General features: G+C 44.8%; 1 protein-coding gene across 2 annotated transcripts in view; it reads right to left on the reverse strand.

Annotated features, from left to right (window-relative positions):
• CFAP58 (cilia and flagella associated protein 58) overlaps window positions 1-22,087 on the reverse strand; it is a 100,176-nt gene that overhangs the window by 77,566 nt on the left and 523 nt on the right. For both annotated transcript variants that reach the window (XM_074959396.1, XM_074959395.1), the window contains exons 2-8: window positions 18,561-18,842; window positions 10,907-11,055; window positions 9,270-9,426; window positions 6,406-6,600; window positions 4,500-4,637; window positions 2,239-2,398; window positions 575-657 (exon numbers count right to left, since the gene is read on the reverse strand). In XM_074959396.1, the coding sequence (XP_074815497.1) occupies window positions 575-657; window positions 2,239-2,398; window positions 4,500-4,637; window positions 6,406-6,600; window positions 9,270-9,426; window positions 10,907-11,055; window positions 18,561-18,842 (1,164 nt within the window). The remainder of the gene's footprint in view (window positions 1-574; window positions 658-2,238; window positions 2,399-4,499; window positions 4,638-6,405; window positions 6,601-9,269; window positions 9,427-10,906; window positions 11,056-18,560; window positions 18,843-22,087) is intronic.

The raw sequence follows: 22,087 nt of genomic DNA on the forward strand, positions 1-22,087 counted from the left end.
GATCTCAGTTTAATCAAGTTACTTTTCTAACCTCATTTTAAAAAATCCTTCAAAATCCCTCAAAACTAAAGAATCAGTTTTTCACCCTCTTCAAATGGTGATCCTGTAATAGACTCATTCAGGATGCAGAACAATGTTTGATCCTCCACCAAGTGAGGAACCTAAAGAATCACATTATAGAGTCAAATCTACCAAACTCAGTTTCAGAAAATGGTGGCAGGAGAGATCAGGGTTAAAAACAGACAAGGCTGTGATGCAGACAGATGGTGTGTTTTTTATTAGCACAGCCCTAATTTGACTAGATTAACATTAAACTCGATATGTTGTAGATACTACAAGCAGAGGAGTAATCAACTGCTTAGAATATCAAATAACACGTTTGCAATAAAGGCAAATGCACATAACACTTACAGTCCCCTGCTGTTTTATATGCTAATACTAAGAAGTCCCTTTTGTGTTCACAGATAGTAATGTTGTTTCAATTCATAGAAAGGGGGGGAGCATGGTTTAAACTACAGACATCTCATATTCGAGGCAAGATATTTGTTTACCAGTGTTAGCAAAGCAAGCTCACCTTGTTTAATATGTCCCTTTCTCTCACCAGCTCATCTATGGCTTTCTTATCAATTTCTACCTGCTTTTTAGCAATCTCCAACTCTAAAAGCAAGGAAAAGATTATTAAATTCTGGGTTCAAACTGCGTAGCTGGCAAAAACTAAGGTCTGTGGACTTTTTAAAAAGCTTTATTAATATTATATAAATGGAGATATAATTTATGACCTCCATTTGCAAATTCAGGTGCCTAAATTTAGGGATGTGAATCCATATTTAGGCACTAGTGGAGCATTAGGCCAAGATTTTCAAAAGGGACGAGTGATTTTGGGTGCCTCTGATTTTAATTTGAGACACTGTAAAGGAGCTGGATTTTCAGAAAATGCTATGCACTCTGAAAATCAGGTCATTTAAAGACATCTCAAGCTTGGCATCCAAACGGTGAGTCTCCTGAAATCACTAGTTCCTTTAGAAAATATTGGATTTAGATTTACAGAGTTGTTTTAGGTTTCAGAGTAACAGCCGTGTTAGTCTGTATCCACAAAAAGAAAAGGAGTACTTGTGGCACCTTAGAGGCTAACAAATTTATTTGAGCATAAGCTTTCGTGTGCTACAGCTCACTTCATCGGATGCAATCCCTCTGGGTCAAATCCAGTCCTGGCATAAGGGCATAAATCCATTGGCTTCACTTGAGCTGCTCCCACTTAAGGCAATCTAGATTTGGCCCTTCATCCAAATACAAAGACGAATAAATCACTAACAAAATAAGTAAGAGGAAATGTGTGTCTGAACCAGAAATTGACATGCTGATATCGGGAAGGCTGAGATGCAGGCAATACAATGCACTGGAATGCATGAGAACAATCAAAGTTGCCAGGAGGTGCATTGTTATCTGTTGCCTTTCTCACCCATTCAAAGACTGAGCTGCATTTCCTGTGTCTTCCCCTCCATCCCAGCATGAGGCCTGATCTGATGAAGCAACAGCAGAATGGCTGTGAGACCCTTACTTTTCACAGTTGTGGAGATATGAATATGAAAGACAGCATGTCCCATACATACAGTCATATAAAATACTTCATGTCCCATATGTGCAGTCAGTTCAGTATACAACCTACAGTCTAGGCAGAGCACAGGGAAGCTTCTACTGAGGCAACATGTCCACACTAGGTATATAGCAGAATGGGGCTGTATATTTCAGCACTTCGCTATAATTCAGTCTGTTGCACTGGAGTCATCTCCGTACTGGTATCATTGTAGGCGCACAAAACTGCAGGGGCAAAAAAATGCCCTGCTTGTGTCTTCTTCTAATCTTCCCCCAGCCAGCAGCACAACGCCCTCTGCATCAGGGGCTGGTGCACCGGCAATACAGGCTTGCACACAGACACACCCAGTGAGGGTATTTCCTGGGGTGGGAAGGGTTACACCTGCCACACAAAGGGGCTGCAGATCACGCCCATTATGTTTTCACCCAGCACATGCCACAGTGTGTGAAAATTCCAAAGACCCAGGAGACATACGTAAGGGCATTACAGCCATAGTGCCATGCCGATCCCATTCATATGGTCCCATACTGGGCACCAAAGAGGCATGATCTTGACTTGGAACATACACTGAATGAACATTATAACAAACACAACAGGGCCAGCCCAACACAACAGCGGCAACACAACAGTGCTTTGATTTCTACCTCTCTCTAGTCCAGACATTTGGTTTTTTAGGGTATCCCTCTGGTATTCTGCTTCAACTTTTTGTTCCTCTGCAACACGCAGTTTTCTCTGGATAACTTCTCTTATCTTGGAGAGTTTTGAAATTTCATGACGCATCTGAGTCAGCTCATCCTCTCTCACCTGTGTAGAAACAGAAGGGAGAGCAGTTGAGAAGGACAATCCATTTAGAATCAACAAAAGGAAATACTTCTTTGCTTAGAATATAGTTTATGTACAGTACTCAGTGGCACAGGAGGCCACTAAGATAAATGCTGCGGCTGGATTTAGAGAAAGACTGGAGAATTGCACCACTATTAAAATAATTTAAACAAAGCTAGCTGAGGCAATGAGAAAGGTAATCAAGTCTCATGCTTCAGGGCATAAGAGAGATCAATAAAGAATTCCCAACTGCAGTCCATGCACAGCACTGCACAACTGGCTCAATGGACTAGGTCTGAGTAGCCTTGCCTTTCATTGACACATCAGCTACTGGTGACTGATGGTCTGATCTGATTCTACATCCCTAAAAGCAGGAAGCTGTGAATCTACAGCTTTAAAAACCAAATCTTTGAGTCCACATCACATTATGGAATCAGGAAATGAAACTATTGATCCAAGACACTGCACTAAAATGTTGCCAGTAGTGATCATTGCACACTAGTGACTACAACCAATCAATACATCAGAAATAATCCCCACACCTACTACGAAACAAATATAAAATTGCCCTGTAGTTGCATCAATGCCATCACATTTTAAGCCTTCCAAATCACAGTGCACACTGCCCCATTCGCAGAATCAGTCACTACTAGGGACCTAATCCTGTGAGATGCAGATACCTCCTGTGAGGAACTGAGTGCACCCAAGTCCTACTGACAAAGACTGGACTTCAAGAAATTTGCAAACATTTACATCACTCGGTGCTGGGGTGCATAGTACTATGCCAGAGGTGTTTGCACACTGCAGGATCAGGCCCCCACCTACAGCACCTAGCATAATGGGGTCATGGCCCATGACTAGGGCACCCACAAGCAATACAAATAAATAATAACTGGACAGCACCTTAACAATGAATTTTCAGAAATCTGTGCTCATAATTTGATGAAGTGTTGAGCTCCAACTTCCACTGAAGTGAGGATCAGGCCCTTACACAGCTAATATCTGCCTTTGCACCCACCTTGAATCTTGTACTCAGTTCCCATTTGAACATGTTGTTTGTTAAATGTTATGCAAAGATGATACTGCTGGGAATAATTATGCTAGCTAACCAGGCAGAGTAATCTGGTTTTTCAATAGGTAATAAAAGTGCCCTTCCAGTGTGCACAGCAATGCAACAGAAAAACAAACTCCTACAGTGAAATCTCACTGGGGTTCCCGAACAGGCTCTTTATGTTACATTAGCTTTGGACAGATCTTCTAACACGTCTGTTGTCATTTGTTTTCATTGTTTTAACCAACAGTGCCCACTGCAAGAAAGCTTTCTATCAGCAACTGACTTCTTTTAATTAGCTGAATCAGTTGTATTTTACAAAAGTTTGATAACCTATTGCTTTTCTGTCCTGTTTTCTCATATAGCCAGTGTTGTAACTGCAGCCATGCTCTTGGCTGGGGGAGATCAGATTCAGCAGACATATAGTAATAATATCTACAGTGCCTTTTATTCCCAAAAGCTCTTGAAATGCTTTAAAAACTGTATGTAGCAGTCACTTTACCCACTGATGAAATGCAGCTACCTCTGGCGTGGAGCAAAACAGCTGTTTAACAGTGCACAGCAACACAAGTTAACAGTTTAGGTCAGCAAGCAAACAACAACCTACTGAATTGTATTTAACTTCCCCAATTGATACCAAAGAGGAAATTTAAGTAGGCAGGCTGTACCTACATTGGAAGTTGGCTGGGGCAGTTATTATTCCTATATATTATTGGCTTCCAGCAACACTCACAATATGCTAATCACTATACAAACATAAAGGAAGGCACAGCCTCTCCCACAAAGGGCTTACAATCGAAAAAAAGACTTTGCCTTTGTGAAAAATATCATGAGGTCTTTAATGATCACAAGTACTCAGGACCTCAGTCTTATGTCTCATCTGAAACAGCACAGTTTGTACTGGTACTAGACTGGGATGCTGGTATAGTTACTGACTCAGAGGGAAGAATGCCATCTACTGAATCACCAACACCAAATTCCCAACAGCAGAGGGATATATCTGATGCCATGCAAATATGAGCTGCTACTTACTTTCAGCTCCACTGTTTTCTGCTGGTTCTCCTGTGTTATTTGTTCAAAGGCCATGCTGTGCTGCTCGTTCTCTTGCTGGAGTTTAGAGTTTCTCGCTTGAAATTGCTCAAGTTCTTTGGCAGCTCTTTCATTCAGGATCTGTTAGATTATAAAACAATCCAGATAATTCTTTTAAATCTAATTCTAATGTATCTACATAGACAGACTGGCAGCACCTTGAGTCTCCCTGGGGGATCAGAGCTACTGAAGATTTTTCTCTTGATAGAAATTGTTCTTTATCCCTGATGAAATTATTAATGTGCTCAGAAATATGATAAATGTTCAACGGCTAAGAAAAATGACAACTTCTAATGAATAACATAGCCAGCATAATTTTCTCTGGGAGCTTTGCAAGTCTCCCTCACAGGTGGTAGATAAATATTTTAATGCCTCTTTGCCATTTGGCAGGCATCACCTACCCAGCAACTCACTACAATCATTGCAAATGAATATGAGATTCAAATAATTTTAATCATCTGAGGGGCAGGGGAGCTCTATGTTTGCAAGCAAATCCTACATTAATATGCCTATAACACTTTATGGAGTGTGCAGTTTGCTGACATCATGGCACAGCTATTTTGACAGCTATGTTCAGTCAAAAGCCCAGAACAGCAGTTTCATGGTTCATACGGAGAACATATATTTCGATATTGGAGCTGCCAGACTTTTCTTCTGCATGATGGGACTTCCTCTGGCAGACACTACTTTATAAGTGAGGAAAGAACTATCATCATATTTTTCGGTTCAAGCTTCCATGTGTGGCAGATCAATATGCTGTTTAAAAAAAAAGGGTGTGTGGGGGATTCCCACCCCCATTGCATGCTGGGAGCAGAGAGAGAGATGGGAGGTGAGCGTAGTGACTTCTGCAGCATAAAAGAGCCAAGGACTCAGCTGTAATGACTACGAAGGGGATTCTTTATAGAAGCTGCTGTGGTTCCCTGACGATACAAACTAGTCACAAAACACTGCTTTAGGACTTCTCCCAGAAGACTGGTTTGAAAACAGTACTTGGTTAAAAAAATTAAAAGATTTAAGACAATACTTCACGCTTCTCTAGAGACTTTTATAGTGTTTATACAAACATTCATTGGCTAAACTTCACAGTAAATTTGAGAGGGAGGTAAGTGTAATTTTTCCCAGTTTTCAGATGGAGAAACCAAAGCACAGAGGTTTCCCAACACACCACAGCAAGTCTTTTGCAGAACTAGGAATATAATCTGAGTCCAGTCTGCTGCGCCGACCACTAAATCACACCAGCTTTGGTGTATTTGGTCCCAATCACTGTGGTCTTTGCAAGAAGACCCCTAAAAATCATCATCAACCAGGTGGAAAACCAAAGGCCTTTAAGAGTGAAAAAAATAACTTGTCCATAAGAAAAGGATAATACTGGACTGTCATGCATTACTATTTTAATTAGGATTTAAACATCAACACTGGTATTTTCAACACAGCCTAAGGGAGTTAGGCACTCGAATCCCAATGAATTTCATTGGTATTTGGGCACGTAAATCCTTTAGGTTCCAATGTAAATACCAGTCTAACATACTAGCATAATTGAAGCAGAACATATCTGCATTCTGGCCAGAGTATAGAAAGTCTCCTTTTACCGTACATAACGATCCTGAGGCCATTTCTTGCCACAAAACTTTAGGCAGTACTCCTTGTTGATTTCACTGGGGGCTTTTGTTTAGTATGATATAGCCCCTCCAGTGACAAAGAGATCATCTTGACGATCTAATTGGTCTTCTCCATCCCTCATTCTATTATGAAAATGCTAAAAGAGCAAACTAATTTCTTCTGTGTCTGACATCGGACCCTGATACTATTCCAATTTTTGTGTTGCAGATAACAGAACCACGTACTGTACCTTCTGTTCCTTGAGCTGCTGTTCCAGTTTTAGGAGCTCCTCTTTGTTCTTCAGCACATGCTGCTGCAGTGCCTTTATTTCACTCTGCTTGTTGTCCATTTCCACTTGAATGTGTTTAAACTCCTTCTCCAGTTTGTCCTTCTTTCGAGACTCCCGGGATGCCTCATTCTGACGCATCTGGATTTCCTGCTGGAACTGCCATCACACAGTGACAGAGGAAAAAAAGAAGTTAGGGCCTTGCCTGTCTTTTATTCAAACAAATCAGGTACAGTTTCCCTTTATTCTTATTGTGCTTAGCTTTGAGACCCAGCGGCTTTTGTTTAATACTGCCTTCCACTGAATGGAATACGGAAGAACTGCTAAGAGGTAAACAGGCTCCCTCTTAGGAGAGCTATCTTTCTGGAACCCCAGATGATGAGCTCAAATTATTAATTACAAGGATTTCTTAGCCATCAATCACCATACCCTAAAAGCAGCCAGCCAGAAGGCTCTGATGGATTCAACAGAGCTGAGGATACCTACAACAGCTGAGAGTGAGTACCTGTCACCCAAACACCATGATTTTGACCCTGAGGACTAACAGCAAGAACACTCCACTAGGGATCCAATGGGGCTTTTAGGATGTTTTCATTTGTAAGTTACCCCATCTGATCCTTGGTTTACAGTCACAACACTGAAACTAACTTGGGCTCCAAGCTGTGTTGCCGGGGCCATGGTTTTGCTTATTGTACCTCACCAAACAAGCCATTTTTATAAACATTTATTACATACAAGTAAACAGTAAAGAAGGAGGGGGAAGCCAGACCACCATGGCAATGTTCATTGCAACATCTGCTCTTACTCCCAGCCTCTCTATAGAATCTTTTAAAGGGAAAAGCCCCTCACTTAACAGACGATAATGATATCAACTAGCTTCTGCCTCCCTGGCCCAGCACCCCTCAGAGCCAGCAGGGGACACGGAAGAGTCAGGATGGGCCAGTCCACCAGGGACCATTCTAACCAGCACAGAATAGAGCAGTCCTGTGCAGCTCCACCTGAGCTAAGGCCATGACTGCCTGTCCCTTCAGCTGCGCCAAGCACGAGCTAAGGATGGAGCCCTCTGTCTTGGGGTTGTAGCGCAGTTTCTGGGAGGGCCAAAGCACACTCCATGGCACACACCCTGTCAGCGATGACCGTCAATGAGCAAACGGTTTAACCCTCTGGTTCTGTGAAGCATCCCAGCTTTTTTAAGGCTCCTTCCTTCTAGCCCCACTGATTCTCCCCTCCCTCTCTGGGGCCCTTCCCTAGTCCTCCAGTGTTTCCCTCCCTTTGATAAGCTCACAGCCCACTCCCTCCCAATAGCCTCCAACAGACCTGGGCTCTCTCCCTGCTTAAGGTCGGCAACAGTAGACAACAGCTCCTCTTCCCAACGACCACTGCCATCCCGTGAAGATCTCATCATGTGACCTAGCAGTTCGGATGGACTACTTGTTGAGCCACAGCTACTCTAATTTCAGATTTCATGGCTCTGTGCCTCAGAGGCAACGTGTGGCCCAGGAACACATGATCTGGATTTGCTAGAGTCTAGATAAAAGGTTGCCAGAAGTGAAGTGCTTCTGGGACCCGCTTCCTTTGGACGATCCCACTGAAGGGCCCAAGGGCAGGTTGCATAGAGTGGACTGTGACTATGGTGAGAGCAGAGAAACAATGAGAACTGATTCCTTGAAGAGTAAAATATAGCTGTAAGTCTAAGGGCTGGGGAAGGTCTTCCCTGGTAAATGTCTGAAAACTAAATGCAGTGTGGAAAGATTTCAGCAGCAGTACAAGTGCGATGGCTGTCTCTCGCTCTCATTCATTTCCCCTCTCTGCAGCAGGGCTGTCTCCCCACATCCTTGTCAGAGCAGCACAGATACCCAGTTTCCCCCTGCTTTATATCATCTACTCTCTGCTCAGGAAGCGAGAAACCAGGACTTGATATGGAACCCAGGTGTCCCACATGACAGTGCAGGGCATGACCCCAGGCCTGCTTTACTGTTTGTGCCTGACAAGAAGCCCTGGTGCTAGCTAGAAGGTTATCTCCACCTCTCTTTGTTTTTCCACTCTTTATTTCAGGTCTCTCCTTCTTGCCTCCTCTTCCTTCTGCTGTCTCTTTCTCCCCTCCAAATCACACTCATATTATTTTCTTTCACCTCTCCTTCCCCTATTGAATCTCTCCTTTCTGCATCTGGGAGCCTCCCACCATCCCCTGGCCTCTTGCTCTCTCCCCATTTACATGTCCTCTTACACATTCCCAGCCTTCTACACCTCCAGCAGGCTTCTGTAGTAAGAGGAACATATTCACAGTATGATAACCTTCACAGATAGGAAACCTCCTGCAGACACGGAAGCTTCAAAGGCAGGAGGGGACAGCCTCAAAGCAAGAGGAAACTACGACTCAGATAGAAAAGGAGTACTTGTGGCACCTTAGAGACTAACAAATTTATTTGAGCATAAGCTTTCGTGAGCTACAGCTCACTTCATCGGATAAGCTTATGCTCAAATAAATTTGTTAGTCTCTAAGGTGCCACAAGTACTCCTTTTCTTTTTGCGAATACAGACTAACCCAGCTGCTACTCTGAAATATGACTCAGATATCTCCTTCAAATGCAGGAGATTTGGCAGCTCTGGAAGGAGTCAATAGTTGACAAACTGCTTTGCAAAGAAAATAGCAGAGAAATAAGGCAAAGGATAAAAAGCACTGATGAGGAACTCCTCGGTGAGCCTCCTGAAAAGGTTTGGGATGTGAAATGGCAGGTAGCAGCATAGTAGTTAATGGAGATCAATTGCAAAGGTGGGGAATGGTTCAGGACAAAGACGACTTCTGCAACCTGGTGAGCTGCACAGACCTGAGCAATGCTTTCTTCTGCCTCATTTTTTGCCCTCTCTGTTTCCTGCTGTTGCTCTGTAGTTTGGATTAGACTTTCACGTAATTTCACAACCTCTGACAAGAGCTGGTCTCGCTCCTTTGTTACTTCTTCTTTAAACCTCAGCAAATCCCGGATACTGGAAGAAAGGAAATAATAGTCAAGCAATGTCGCAGTCCCCTTGGGTTCTCTCGGATACCAGAACAAGCTGTTTTGTCACGATTGGGAGTTTAAAAGTCACATTTCATTTTGAACTCCTTTTGAATTAGTCCACTGCAGCTGCCAATCAAATACATGAGCTACCTACTATATTCATTAAAGAGTCGTGATCAAGGCAGATAGACACAAAATTTAACCTACCACTCCATAAATCATGCTGTCTTTATTTTCACTGCCCTCTTGGGTCTAAAAATCCCACCAATTCCCCAAAACAAGGGTTGTAACAACAGATAAACATTCCAGCTATTCCACCCTGTGCCCCTTGGAAAGTCTTTCAGCCACCTCCTTTTTGCACTATTTTCCAGAGTCCCTGCACTGCTGTATCCACTCTCTTTGCAATCCATCTGGCTGGGGTGGCTGTACTGATGAGGTCTTGCTGCTGCACAAGTCATAAATAAATAACACTCCCTGATCTGATGAGCTAGCAATCAAACTATCCCTGGTCTCTCTTCGTATTATGGCAGCACCTAGACGCCGCAACTGAAATCAGAGCCTCACTGTGCTAGGCACTGCATAAATGCAAAGTAAGAGACAATCCCTGCCTTGAAAAGTTTACCGCATAAATATACAAGACAGGTAATGGACGGGAGAACACAGAGAGCGACAAAAGCAACTTCCCCAAGATCATCCAGCAGGCCTGTGGCAGAGCCGGGAATAGAATCCAGGTCTCCCAACTTCCAGTCTCTAGTCCAGGGGTGGCCAAACCATGGCTCGCAAGCCACATGAGGCTCTTTTACAGTTAAAGTGCGGCTCATGGAGCCCCCACCGGCCCCCATTCTTCATCTACCAGACTGTGGGGGGAGCTTGGAACTTCAGTCCTGCGGCAGGGTGGTAGGGCTAGGGGCTTCCGCCTAGCAGGGAGTGGGAGCTCAGGGCTGAAGCCCCGAGCCCTAGAAGGCACCTGCCGCAGGGTAGAAGCCCCAAGCCCCGGCAGGTATACCCTGCCGTGCTGAAGCCCCAAGCTTCGGTAGGAGCGTCCCAGCTCTCAAACTTTTAAAGATTGTCATATGCGGCTAGGAGGGTCAATAAGTTTGGCTACCCCAGTGGACCACGCTGCCATCATGAGTGCAAACATTTGCAGGATCAGCTCTCAAAATCAGTCACAGATCAGACAAGACAGGCTGGCAGATCCTAGGACATTTTCATCTGATCTCTCTGGGCCTGATCCAACACCCATTGAACTCAATGGGCCTGATTTTCTGTTGTCCTGTGCTTTGCATGGTCATTTGCACCAGTGAAAAGTGAGTGCAAAGTGGAAGTAAAACACTACTATTTTGATTTACACTCACCTTGCATTGGTGTAAGTGACTACACAAAGTGCAGGGCAATGGAGAACCAGCCCCACTGAGTTCAATGGGCATTGGATCAGGCTCGCTCTCTCCTTCATGGAGATAACTTACTTGTGCTCTTGACCCAGTGATAATCCAGATCCTTGCTCCACTAATTTAGTCAGGTTCATAATTTCCTCTTTCAATGAGAGAATGGTTTCCTTTGCTTTCTGCTCCTTGTCATAGGCTGCATCTACCATTTTCCAGGCTTTTTCAATCTCCTGGGAACATCATGGGAAAACAGTTTAACAAATTAAATTGGATTCAGAATGTTTTGTCTTGGTTAATTAATAATACAGGTTTTGGTGTTTTTTCATATTTAGATATATATCAGTTTTCTCCTTCCATGGACTATTCGCTGTGGCCAGTGCATATTATACTAGGTCAGTCAAGCACTATCTATTTATACTCAATTGAGGATCTGGTCCATTTTCTCTAATAGAACACTGGGCTTAACATTTGCAACTCTTGTTGTAGGATTTGGTTGGGTGACTCCCACTGAAGCCAATGGGAGTTTTATGGCCAAAAACTCACTCAACTCTCTGAGACTTCATGTCTTAAGGGACATTAAAAAAATCATATTTCTGTCTTTAAATGTTTCATCTACTCTAGTTACAAGTAATACCTAAAATCATTATAACTGAGATTAGAGGAGGGGAAAAAAGACTTTTTTTCCAGTTTACTTTGTGCATTTGTTGACAGTACTGTCACAGTTCAGGGCAACTGCACCTGTATTCCCCCTCCGTGGTCCCTCAAGGCCATCCAATACCTGTCACAGAGACTATTTTCACAAAGTCACTTTAGCTGTTTCCCATGTAGAGAGTTAGTGAGGCCCTGCTTCAGCAAAGCACTTGAGCATGTGCCTAACTTGAAGCCCATATGTAGTCCTATTTACTTCATATGTCTTAGTTTAAGCCATATTTAGAGCTGTAGTGGAACTACTCTGTGCTTACATTTAGGCAGACTGTCATAAATATAAAGGGAAGGGTAACCACCTTTCTGTATACAGTGCTATAAAATCCCTCCTGGCCAGAGGCAAAACCCTTTCGCCAGTAAAGGGTTAAGAAACTAAGGTAACCTCGCTGGCACCTGACCCAAAATGAGGGGACAAGATACTTTCAAATCTGGAGTGGGGTGGAACAAAGGGTTCTGTCTGTCTGTGTGATGCTTTTGCCGGGAACAGATCAGGAATGCAGCCTTACAGCTCCTGTAAAGTTAGTAGGTAATCTAGCTAGAAAATGCGTTAGATTTTCTTTTGTTTAATGGCTGGTAAAATAAGCTGTGCTGGAGGGAATGTATATTCCTGTTTTTGTGTCTTTTTGTAATTTAAAGTTTTGCCTAGAGGGATTCTCTATGTTTTGAATCTGATTACCCTGTCAGGCGTTTACCATCCTGATTTTACAGAGGTGATTCTTTTACCTTTTCTTTAATTAAAATTCTTCTTTTAAGAACCTGATTGATTTTTCATTGTTCTTAAAATCCAGTGGATTGGGTCTGTGTTCTCCTGCACCAAGTGGTGAGGATTATTATCAAGCCTTCCCCAGGAAAGGGGGTGTAGGGCTTGGGGGGATATTTTGGGGGAAGACGTCTCCAAGTGGTCTCTTTCCCTGTTCTTTATTTAAAACGCTTGGTGGTGGCAACATACTGTTCAAGGACAAGGCCTAGTGTGTACCTTGGGGAAGTTTTTAACCTAAGCTGGTAAGAATAAGCTTAGGGGGTCTTTCATGCAGGTCCCCACGTCTGTACCCTAGAGTTCAGAGTGGGGAGGGAACCTTGACACAGATGCTTACATATTTTGCTGAATCGGAGTCCTAGTCAGCCTCCTTTGGTTGTAGGTGGGTTTTTTTGTTTTGTTTTTTGGAGGGAGAACTGCGGGGGAGGGGTGTCTTTCACCCAGTAACTGGAGAGAGAAACTTTTTGTAATAGGAAAATGTGGTTGTGATGCCACAAAAATTGCGAGATGACTAAGGCATAGTTGCAGTAACTTAAGCTGCTTTTAACTTTTTTTTTTGAAATTTACTAGATTCCATGTTAAGAGTGTCTCTTTAGTATCTTATGAAGGTTGTGTAACAAACAGATGGAAGTAAGGAAGTTAGCAGTCAAGGCTGGTAGGTGTCTCTAGCTCTCAGTATTGTGGGAGAAGAAAAGAAACATAAGCCAAACGTACTAGTTAAAATTCAAATACCAGACTTACTAGGAGTTTGGAGATTTATTTCAGATTTAGACCCCAAACCTTTCAATGAAACTCTGTATAGGCACTGAGGTCTGCACTAGTAGATCCCGATATCAGCCTCCCATCCAACCCCCACTGAAGTCATGGGGAATCTTTTTATTAACTTCAATTGAACTTGCAACTTTACTCAGGTGAGTATTCTCACAAAAGTCAATGGGGCTACTCAGGTAAGTAATGATTGCTCACCTAAAAGTAAAGGTTACAGGATTGGGCCTGTAGATCCTTATGCTCTCTATGACAAAAATTCAGTTTGCATGCTCACTGATCTAGGGCAATATGTAAACTGGAGACATCCTGAATGGGATTTTGCAATTTACTTTAGCTGGAACAGGACTAAGCCTAATGTTACCTAATTGTAGTAATCTGTTTCTAACTTCAGGTGGAGGAATGGGAGGTTGATTCTTTTACATTCAAGATTAAAAGAAAGGAAATCTCTGATGATGGAAACCTCTGTTTTTAAAAATCACATATTACTCATTGGAAAGATAGGACTTAGAAAATACAGAGCATGTCATAATCTTTTAGATAATCAAATTACAATTAGTAACTAAAAATGCATTGCAATTTATTGCATAATTAACACCAGAGACTGAGCTATACTTGATGGTTGTACTAACAGTCGTTCAGAAAATGTGTGGAAAAGATTTCTGGTAACTATAAAGCAGCTAGTTCATAAGCTGTAGATTCATAGATTTATAGATATTTAGGTCAGAAGGGACCATTATGATCATCTAGTCTGACCTCCTGCACAATGCAGGCCACAGAATTTCACCCACCACTCCTGAGAAAAACCTCTCACCTATGTCTGAGCTATTGAAGTCCTCAAATCGTGGTTTAAAGACTTCAAGGAGCAGAGAATCCTTCAGCAAGTGACCCGTGCCCCATGCTACAGGGGAAGGCAAAAAACCTCCAGGGCCTCTTCCAATCTGCCCTAGAGGAAAATTCCTTCCCAACCCCAAATATGGTGATCAGCTAAACCCTGAGCATATGGGCAAGATTCACCAGCCAGATACTACAGAAAATTCTTTCCTGGGTAACTCAGATCCCACCCCATCTAATATCCCATCACAGGCCATTGGGCCTATTTACCATGAATATTTAATTACCAAAACCATGTTATCCCATCATACCATCTCCTCCATAAACTTATCGAGTTTAACCTTAAAGCCAGATAGATCTTTTGCCCCCATTGCTTCCCTTGGAAGGCTATTCCAAAACTTCACTCCTCTGATGGTTAGAAACCTTCGTCTAATTTCAAGTCTAAACTTCCTGTTGGCCAGTTTATATCCATTTGTTCTTGTGTCCACATTGGTACTGAGCTTAAATAATTCCTCTCCCTCTCCGGTATTTATCCCTCTGATATATTTATAGAGAGCAATCATATCTCCCCTCAGCCTTCTTTTAGTTAGGCTAAACAAGCCAAGCTCCTTGAGTCTCCTTTCATAAGACAAGTTTTCCATTCCTCGGATCATCCTAGTAGCCCTTCTCTGTACCTGTTCCAGTTTGAATTCATCCTTCTTAAACATGGGAGACCAGAACTGCACACAGAGTTTGGTCAGCATAATTGCATCGCTCAGGAGTGTCGATTTTCCACATCCCTGACTGATACAGCTATACCAACATAAGTCTGTAGTGTAGACCAAGCTCGAAAATTAGTAGTGCTGGTTAACAGTCCTGGGTTGACAGCCCTGGAGAATGAAGTCCTGTTAGCCAGAGCAAGGGCAGCGCAGGCTTCTGAACACTGCTCTGATAATGTCCCTCCATCCTAACATGGTGGGACACCTCTAGAGGCAAGCATGAAATTTGTTCTCTGTAGTTCAATTCAGTACTTAGCTTCTCTGATGTGACTGTCAACAAAGAGCTATTATGTGAAGTGTACATAAGAAAATGGATTGAAACCATAAAACACAGGGCTGAGCAGCCTCAAATGGTAACAACTACTGATCACTATTGACCTAGGCCACTTTCCTTCAATCTGATCTAAACTGTCAGGCCTCTGCACCGGAACATTTCAACAGAACTTCACAAGGTGCATGGGTCTGCTTCTGCTGTTCAGACTGCAGGACTGGGGCCTTCTTTTGGATTTGACCCAGTGATCTAGAAGGAAAAGGCTCTGCACCCATTACCTCCGTGACCCAGCCAGTCACCAACATTTAGGTCTTTACTTTTATTGTTTTTACAGGAACAGCCCCAAGAGAATTCTCCTTTCCCTAGCACACACTGTGATAAAAGACCCATGGCATAGCCACAGCTGGCCAGAGTCAGCTTACTCAGGCTTGCGGGGTTCAGACACTGTGGCTATAAAACTGCAGTATAGACATTCAGGCTAGGGCTAGAACCCTATTTTTGAGACCCTGCAAGGATGGGAGGGTCTCAGAGCACAGCTCCAGCTCAAGCCCAAGTGTCTACGCTGCAATTTCTAGTCCTGCACATCTGACGGTCTTTTCAAAGCAACTAGTTAGTGAAATGATAGTGAAGTACAGTGAAATTAGGATTAGTCATAGGATTCCTTTTCAGACAGCAAAACAGCAAGCAATTTTGAGGGTACGCTGAAAAAAATCAATAGCAACTAAAGAGTTTCTCAAAGACATGATAAGAACATTTTTGTAACAATGTTATAGTGATACCTGAATACTTAGCCCAAAGATTAAGCCTGTTAGCCAAACTGAGCAATACATGTGCTCTGTGCCCCCACATCAGCACATCCCTGTGCTTTAAAAGAGTAACAGTTATGAGCTGTTTATTGTGCCCTGCCTCTCTAACTGTAACATATTGTCCTGCACATGGTGACGGTGCCCCCATAAGGCTTTATGGAAATATGCTTATGAATGTATATATATGACATAACTGGAATATGTTTTATGCTATATATGCCATGTAACATATCTCTGTGAAGATTATGATCTACTGAATCTATTCATCCTATTCGTATGCATGTATCAATTTTTGTATTCAAAGTTATGAATATTGGCTGTGTACTTGCTTGATTTTTGAGTAGTCGTTGTAAAGCATTTGGTCAGCTTCTGGAGAAAGCAATGTGCAAATTAAGTGCCCAGTCAAGAACCACTTGAAGATGCCAGTCCACATCTGAGCTTTCCCAGGAATGGGGCTTGGCTGGTAAGAAACTCAGTCATGCATGGACATGTGACTGGCCCATGTGACTCCAAAACTCCATTTTGTAGCTGGATTCTACACAGGGGGAGGGAGAGGTGTCCACCCACAAGAGAAAGTCTATTTAAACCCCTGGGAGACCCCTCCATTTTGTCTTCAGCTGGCTCAGGAGATAGCCTCTCCACCCCCAAGGGTACCTGAAAGAAACTGGAACAAAGGACAGTAACTACAGGGGGGTGTGAGTGATTGCTGGACCCAGACTAGAAGGAAACTAGTCTGTAAAAGGAAGCTTACTGGGTGAGGTTTTTATCTGCATTCAGTTTTCTTAGACATAGACTTGCATGTTCTATTTTATTTTGCTTGGTAATCCACTTTGTTCTGTCTGCTATTACTTGGAACCACTTAAATCCTACTTTCTGTATTTAATAAAATCACTTTTTACATATTATTAACCCAGAGAATATATTAATACCTAGGGGTGGGGGCAAACAGCTGTGCATATCTATCAGTGTTATAGAGGGCGAACAATTTGAGTTTACCCTGTATACGCTTTATACAGGGTAAAACTGATTTATTTGGGGTTTGGACCCCATTGGGAGTTGGGCATCTGAGTATTAAAGACAGGAACACTTCTTAAGTTGTTTTCAGTTAATTCTGCAGCTTTGGGGCGTGTGGTTCAGACCCTGGGTCTGTGTTGGAGCAGACTGGAGTGTCTGGCTCAGCAAGACAGGGTGCTGGAGTCCCAAGCTGGCAGGGAAAGCAGGGGCAGAAGTAGTCTTGGCACATCAGTTGGCAGTCCCAAGGGGGTTTCTGTGATCCAACCCGTCACACACCCTTCCCACACCAGTCTCTCGGCTGCTACGAATGGTGGGTGCTGTTACTCTGTACATCCCTTCAGCCTCATGGCTGCTGAGATTAGCAGAGATAATATCCTTCCCACTCTACCCCCTTCAGCTTTATGGTATTTATGAGAGGATTTCTCTGCTACTTTATCATCCTCCCCAGCTTCCACTTTTTGAGTCTTCTTCCCCATGAACAGTTCCAGTGCCTCCTTCCACTCCTGCTGAGAGATTGCCCAGAGAGACGCAGAGTGAAATTGACATGATTCGCATCAATTTCACAACTGTCTATAAGGATCTGATTAGCATCAGGAAAAACCTGCAAGAATTTAGACAGTTTTCATTCTGCCACAATTTGGGAAAGCCCTGAGCAGTAGCAGAGGCACAAGAACACCTCCTGGGTGTGGTGTTCTGTCCCATCTAGTGACACCGAAACCACTCAGAGAGATAGAATATCAGGGTTGGAAGGGACCTCAGGAGGTCATCTAGTCCAACCCCCTGCTCAAAGCAGGACCAATCCCCAATTAAATCATCCCAGCCAGGGCTTTGTCAAGCCTGACCTTAAAAACCTCTAAGGAAGTAGATTCCACCACCTCGCTAAGTAACCCATTCCAGTGCTTCACCACCCGCCTAGTGAAAAAGTTTTTCCTAATATCCAACCTAAACCTCCCTCACTGCAACTTGAGACCATTACTCCGTGTTCTGTCATCTGCTACCCCTGAGAACAGTCTAGGTCCATCTTCTTTGGAGCCCCCTTTCAGGTAGTTGAAAGCAGCTATCAAATCCCCCCTCATTCTTCTCTTCTGCAGAATAAATAATCCCAGTTATTAATGAGTCTACTCTACAGCCTTATCGAAGAGGCATATGGCTTTTAGCTCACGCAGTAGAGGCTCATGCACTGAGGTCCCATGTTCAATCCCGCCTGCGGACAACCAGGGTCTGTCGGTGTTACATCTGCTGACTTGGGATGATAGTACTCCCAAGAATTTACACTCAGATCGCATATGGATGGTTGTCTTCTCAAACATAAGGACAAGAAGCTTAATTTTTTTTAATGAAAATTTACAAAAGTTCATGACACTCCCTTGGGGAAAAATCCTACTTGCAACAGGCAGGTGGATTTTTCATGTCTTGCCAATATTTAAAATGTCTATAGCATTTCAGAAACATCAACTAATTAATCACAAAATGCCCCTGTGAAGTATTTAATATTACTCCCATTTTACAGATAAATCATCTTAAGCAAAGAATTAGTAACTCCTTTGAAGCCAACAGAGTTAGAGTGGACTGTGTAAATAAGCACAAAATTAGACTGATAGATGTTGAGACATGCCCAAATGCAACTCAGCAAGTCAGTAGAAGAGCAGAGGTTAGACAGAAGGTTTCAGCTCCCAACTCTATACTCAGTCCACTAGCTCATATCGCTTCTCTATAGCAGAGCTATATCTTCAAGACATTGAACTGATTAAAATTTTCCCTCAGCTAACTACTGCGTCCTCCATTAAATATTTTCTGTTCGTATTTAATTCTATTTAAATTTTACCCTCTTCAGTGATGTTATCGTCGTCTGATCATCTTGAGAGAGCTTCAGGGCTGTAGCCACTTTAGCCGAATTCACCACAATCTCAGCATTCAGCTCCCTGCATTTTGACATGAGACGCCTTTCATTTTCATAGGATTTCTTCATAACCGTGTGGAGCTTCTCATATTCTATTCGGAATTTCTCCAGACTTTTATCTCCCATAAGTTCATTGATGACTTCTTGGAAGTCTTTTTCCAGTGCTTCGAAGGCATTTTCTTCTACACACAGTCTGTCGTTCCTTTCCTGTGTTAAATGAGGTGGATAATCAATTAGCAAGGGGAGTTCAAAAATCCCAGTTTTGTCAGCAGATGACCACAAGAGATAACAGCAATATATTAATGACAGCTCATTGGTAACTAACCATGATGTAAACCTTCTGTGTAGCAGCTCCCTCCCTCCCATATGAAATTCACATTCCATTCTATTTGTAGAGGCCAACGGGTAATGGACAAGATGGATGCTTTTTATCTCTAATGTCTAAGGCTTTAATTCTGATCTCTCTTACACTGGAATGACTTCATTCAAATAGAGTTGTTAAACCAGTGTGAAATTGGTGTGAAAAGAGAATCACACCAAATACGCTTGCGAGTAATGGATCTTTTTCTAGTACGTGTAAAACATTCATCTCATATCTTAAGACTAAATGTGTTGTTATTCCATATATTTGGATATGCCATTTAGACAAAGACTAATTAAATTGGAAGGTGCTCACAATATTCATTTGACACTTAAAATACCTTTCTTAGAGCTTACAAATAACATCCTAATGAAATGAGTTAAGGTTCATCTTTTTGTGTGTTGGTGAGAAAATATTTTTGGTAACTTTTTGGTGACATGAAGTTAAAACCAGCAACACACATAGGGCTGAATGCATCCCTGGTGTAAATCTACCAATGTACATGATGCAGCAGATAGGAATTTGGCCCACACTCTGGGCCAGATTTTTTTTTAAAGTGGCCAATGATTTGTTATGCCTGCTTTTCTGGGTGCTTGGCTGGGCCTGATTTCAAGAAATGATCGGCACCGTGCCTCCAATTAAAGTTGATTGAAGTTGTGGGAGCTCTGAAAATTAGGCCCAACATGTCTCAAGATGGACACCAAACACTGAGGCATCCAAAATTATTGGCTGCTTAAAAATCTCACCACGTGTGTCTTACATCATTTTCTATCTTCATCAGAAATAGCTTCACGTGCACCAACAAGCAGATTCTTCTCCGCCACCTAATCAGCCTCTCAAATCATTTAAAACTCTGCAACATTTTAATTGCTGATAGAAATGCATATATGAAAACGAAACGACGTGGATGAGATAAACAGTATTAGTGTCAGAGTCTGGTCAGCCCCAGTGACTCCTTTGCCCAGAGCTTCAAGAATCTACATTGGCAAAGTTTCAAATAGAGGGCAGAAGACAAGAAAAGGCCCAGGCACAATGAACTGCAAAGGGGTTTAGACTCAGCTAGATCTGGATTAAAGCTGTGCAGAAAGCCTCAGTGTAACCCACACACCTCCTGGGTGTGGTGTTCTGTCCCCTCTAGTGGCATCGAGACCACTTAGAGCAGGGGTGGGCAAACTTTTTGGCCCGAAGGCCACATCTGGGCATGGAAATTGTATGGTGGGCCATGAATGCTCACGAAATTGGGGGTTGGGGTTCGGAAGGGGGTTCGGACTCCAGCTAGAGGTGCAGGCTCTGGGGTGGGGCTGGGTATGAGGGGTTGGGGCACAGGAGGGTGCTCCGGGCTGGGACCGTGGGGTTCAGAGGGCAGGAGGGGGATCATGGCTGGGGCAGGGGTGAGAGGGGGGTCACGGTTGCAGACTCGGTGTGGCACTTACCTCAAGCAGCTCCTGGAAGCAGCAGCATGTCCCCTCTCTGCCTCCCATGCGGCGGCGCAGCTCTGTGCGCTGCCCCGTCCGCAGGCACCCTCCCTGCAGCTCCCATTGGCCTTGGTTCCCAGCAAATGGGAGCTGCGGGAGCAGCACTTGGGGCAGGGGCAGCGAGTGGAGCCCCCTGGCTGCCCCTACGTGTAGGAGCCGGAGGGGGGACATAGCACTGTTTCTGGGAGCTGCACAGAGCGGGGCAAGCCCCAGACCCCACTCCCCAGTGGGATCTTGAGGGCCAGATGCGGCCCCCAGGCCATAGTTTGCCCACCCCTGGTTTAGAGATTAATGAGACTGTTACAGCATTAGTTAAGGGCCATGGGGCTTTTATCTCATGCAGTAGAGGCTCATACACTAAGCTCCAGCGATCCCAGTTTTGAAATCCCACCCTGCAATGACCGGGACTTGTCGGTGTTACCTCAGCCCACTGCGCTGCTCTCATAGGGAGGAGGAGTGGGTCGCAAGGGGTGCCAGACCCAGCAAAGGAATGTCTTTATTAATTGGGTTGCTGAAGGGCACATTTTCAGCACAATCTTATCAAAGTTGCTGCTCCCAGATTATGACAGACATCCCCGTCTTTTCTCAGAGTACTTTAAACACCATGGTCAGGCACTTGGGGACACTTACGTTGGGTGACCCTTGGAGCAGGAGCCCCAAGCCACAGGATGGGATGGGCTGAGATTCTAATGAAGGAAGGGGCAGGACAGAGAGGGCAGTGGAGAGAAGGGGATAGGGAGGAGAGAGCAAAGGGATGGTGAGGAGGGTGCTGGGGAGGGGATGGGGAGGAGGAGAGAAGGGAGGGGGGTAAAGAGTGCGATGGGGAGAGGGGAAAGGAAAGCAAGGAGGGTGCAGAGAAAGATGGGGAGATCAGGGGGCTGGGAAAGGAGATGGGAGGGCCTGGGCAGGGAAGAGGGGCGCACAGGGGGAGCAGGGCGCTGAGAAGGGAAGAGGGGTGCAAGGGGGGAGCAGGAGGGGCTGGGCAGGGAAGAGGGGCGCACACAGGAGCAGGCGGCTGAGCAGGGAAGACGGGCGCACGGGGGAGCAGGCAGCGGGAGGGGCTGGGAAGGGAAGAGGGGCGCAAGGGGGGTAGCAGGGGGGCTGGGCAGGGAAGAGGGGCGCACAGGGGGGAGCAAAGGGGGGCTGAGCAGGGGAGAGGGGTGCACTGGGGAGCGGGGGGGCTGGGCAGGGGAGAGGAGCGCACTGGGGATAGCAGGGGGGCTGGGCAGGGGAGAGGGGCGCGGGGGGATGCAGTGGGGGGGGCTGGGCAGGGAAGAGGGGCGCAGGGGGGTGCAGGGGGGCTGGGGAGGGGAGAGGGGCACACAGGGGGTTGGGCAGGGGAGAGGGGCGCAGGGGGGTGCAGGGAGGGGAGAGGGGTGCACGGGGGGCTGGGGAGGGGAGAGGGGCGCAGGGGGGTGCAGGGAGGGCTGGGAAGGGGAGAGGGGTGCGGGGGGGGTGCAGCGGGGGGCTGGGCAGGGAAGAGGGGCGCAGGGGGTGCAGGGGGGCTGGGGAGGGGAGAGGGGCGCGGGGGGATGCAGTGGGGGGGGCTGGGCAGGGAAGAGGGGCGCAGGGGGGTGCAGGGGGGGCTGGGGAGGGGAGAGGGGCACACGGGGGGT

This window comes from Natator depressus, chromosome 7, assembly GCF_965152275.1.
Source record: "Natator depressus isolate rNatDep1 chromosome 7, rNatDep2.hap1, whole genome shotgun sequence".
Classification (NCBI taxonomy): domain Eukaryota; kingdom Metazoa; phylum Chordata; order Testudines; family Cheloniidae; genus Natator; species Natator depressus.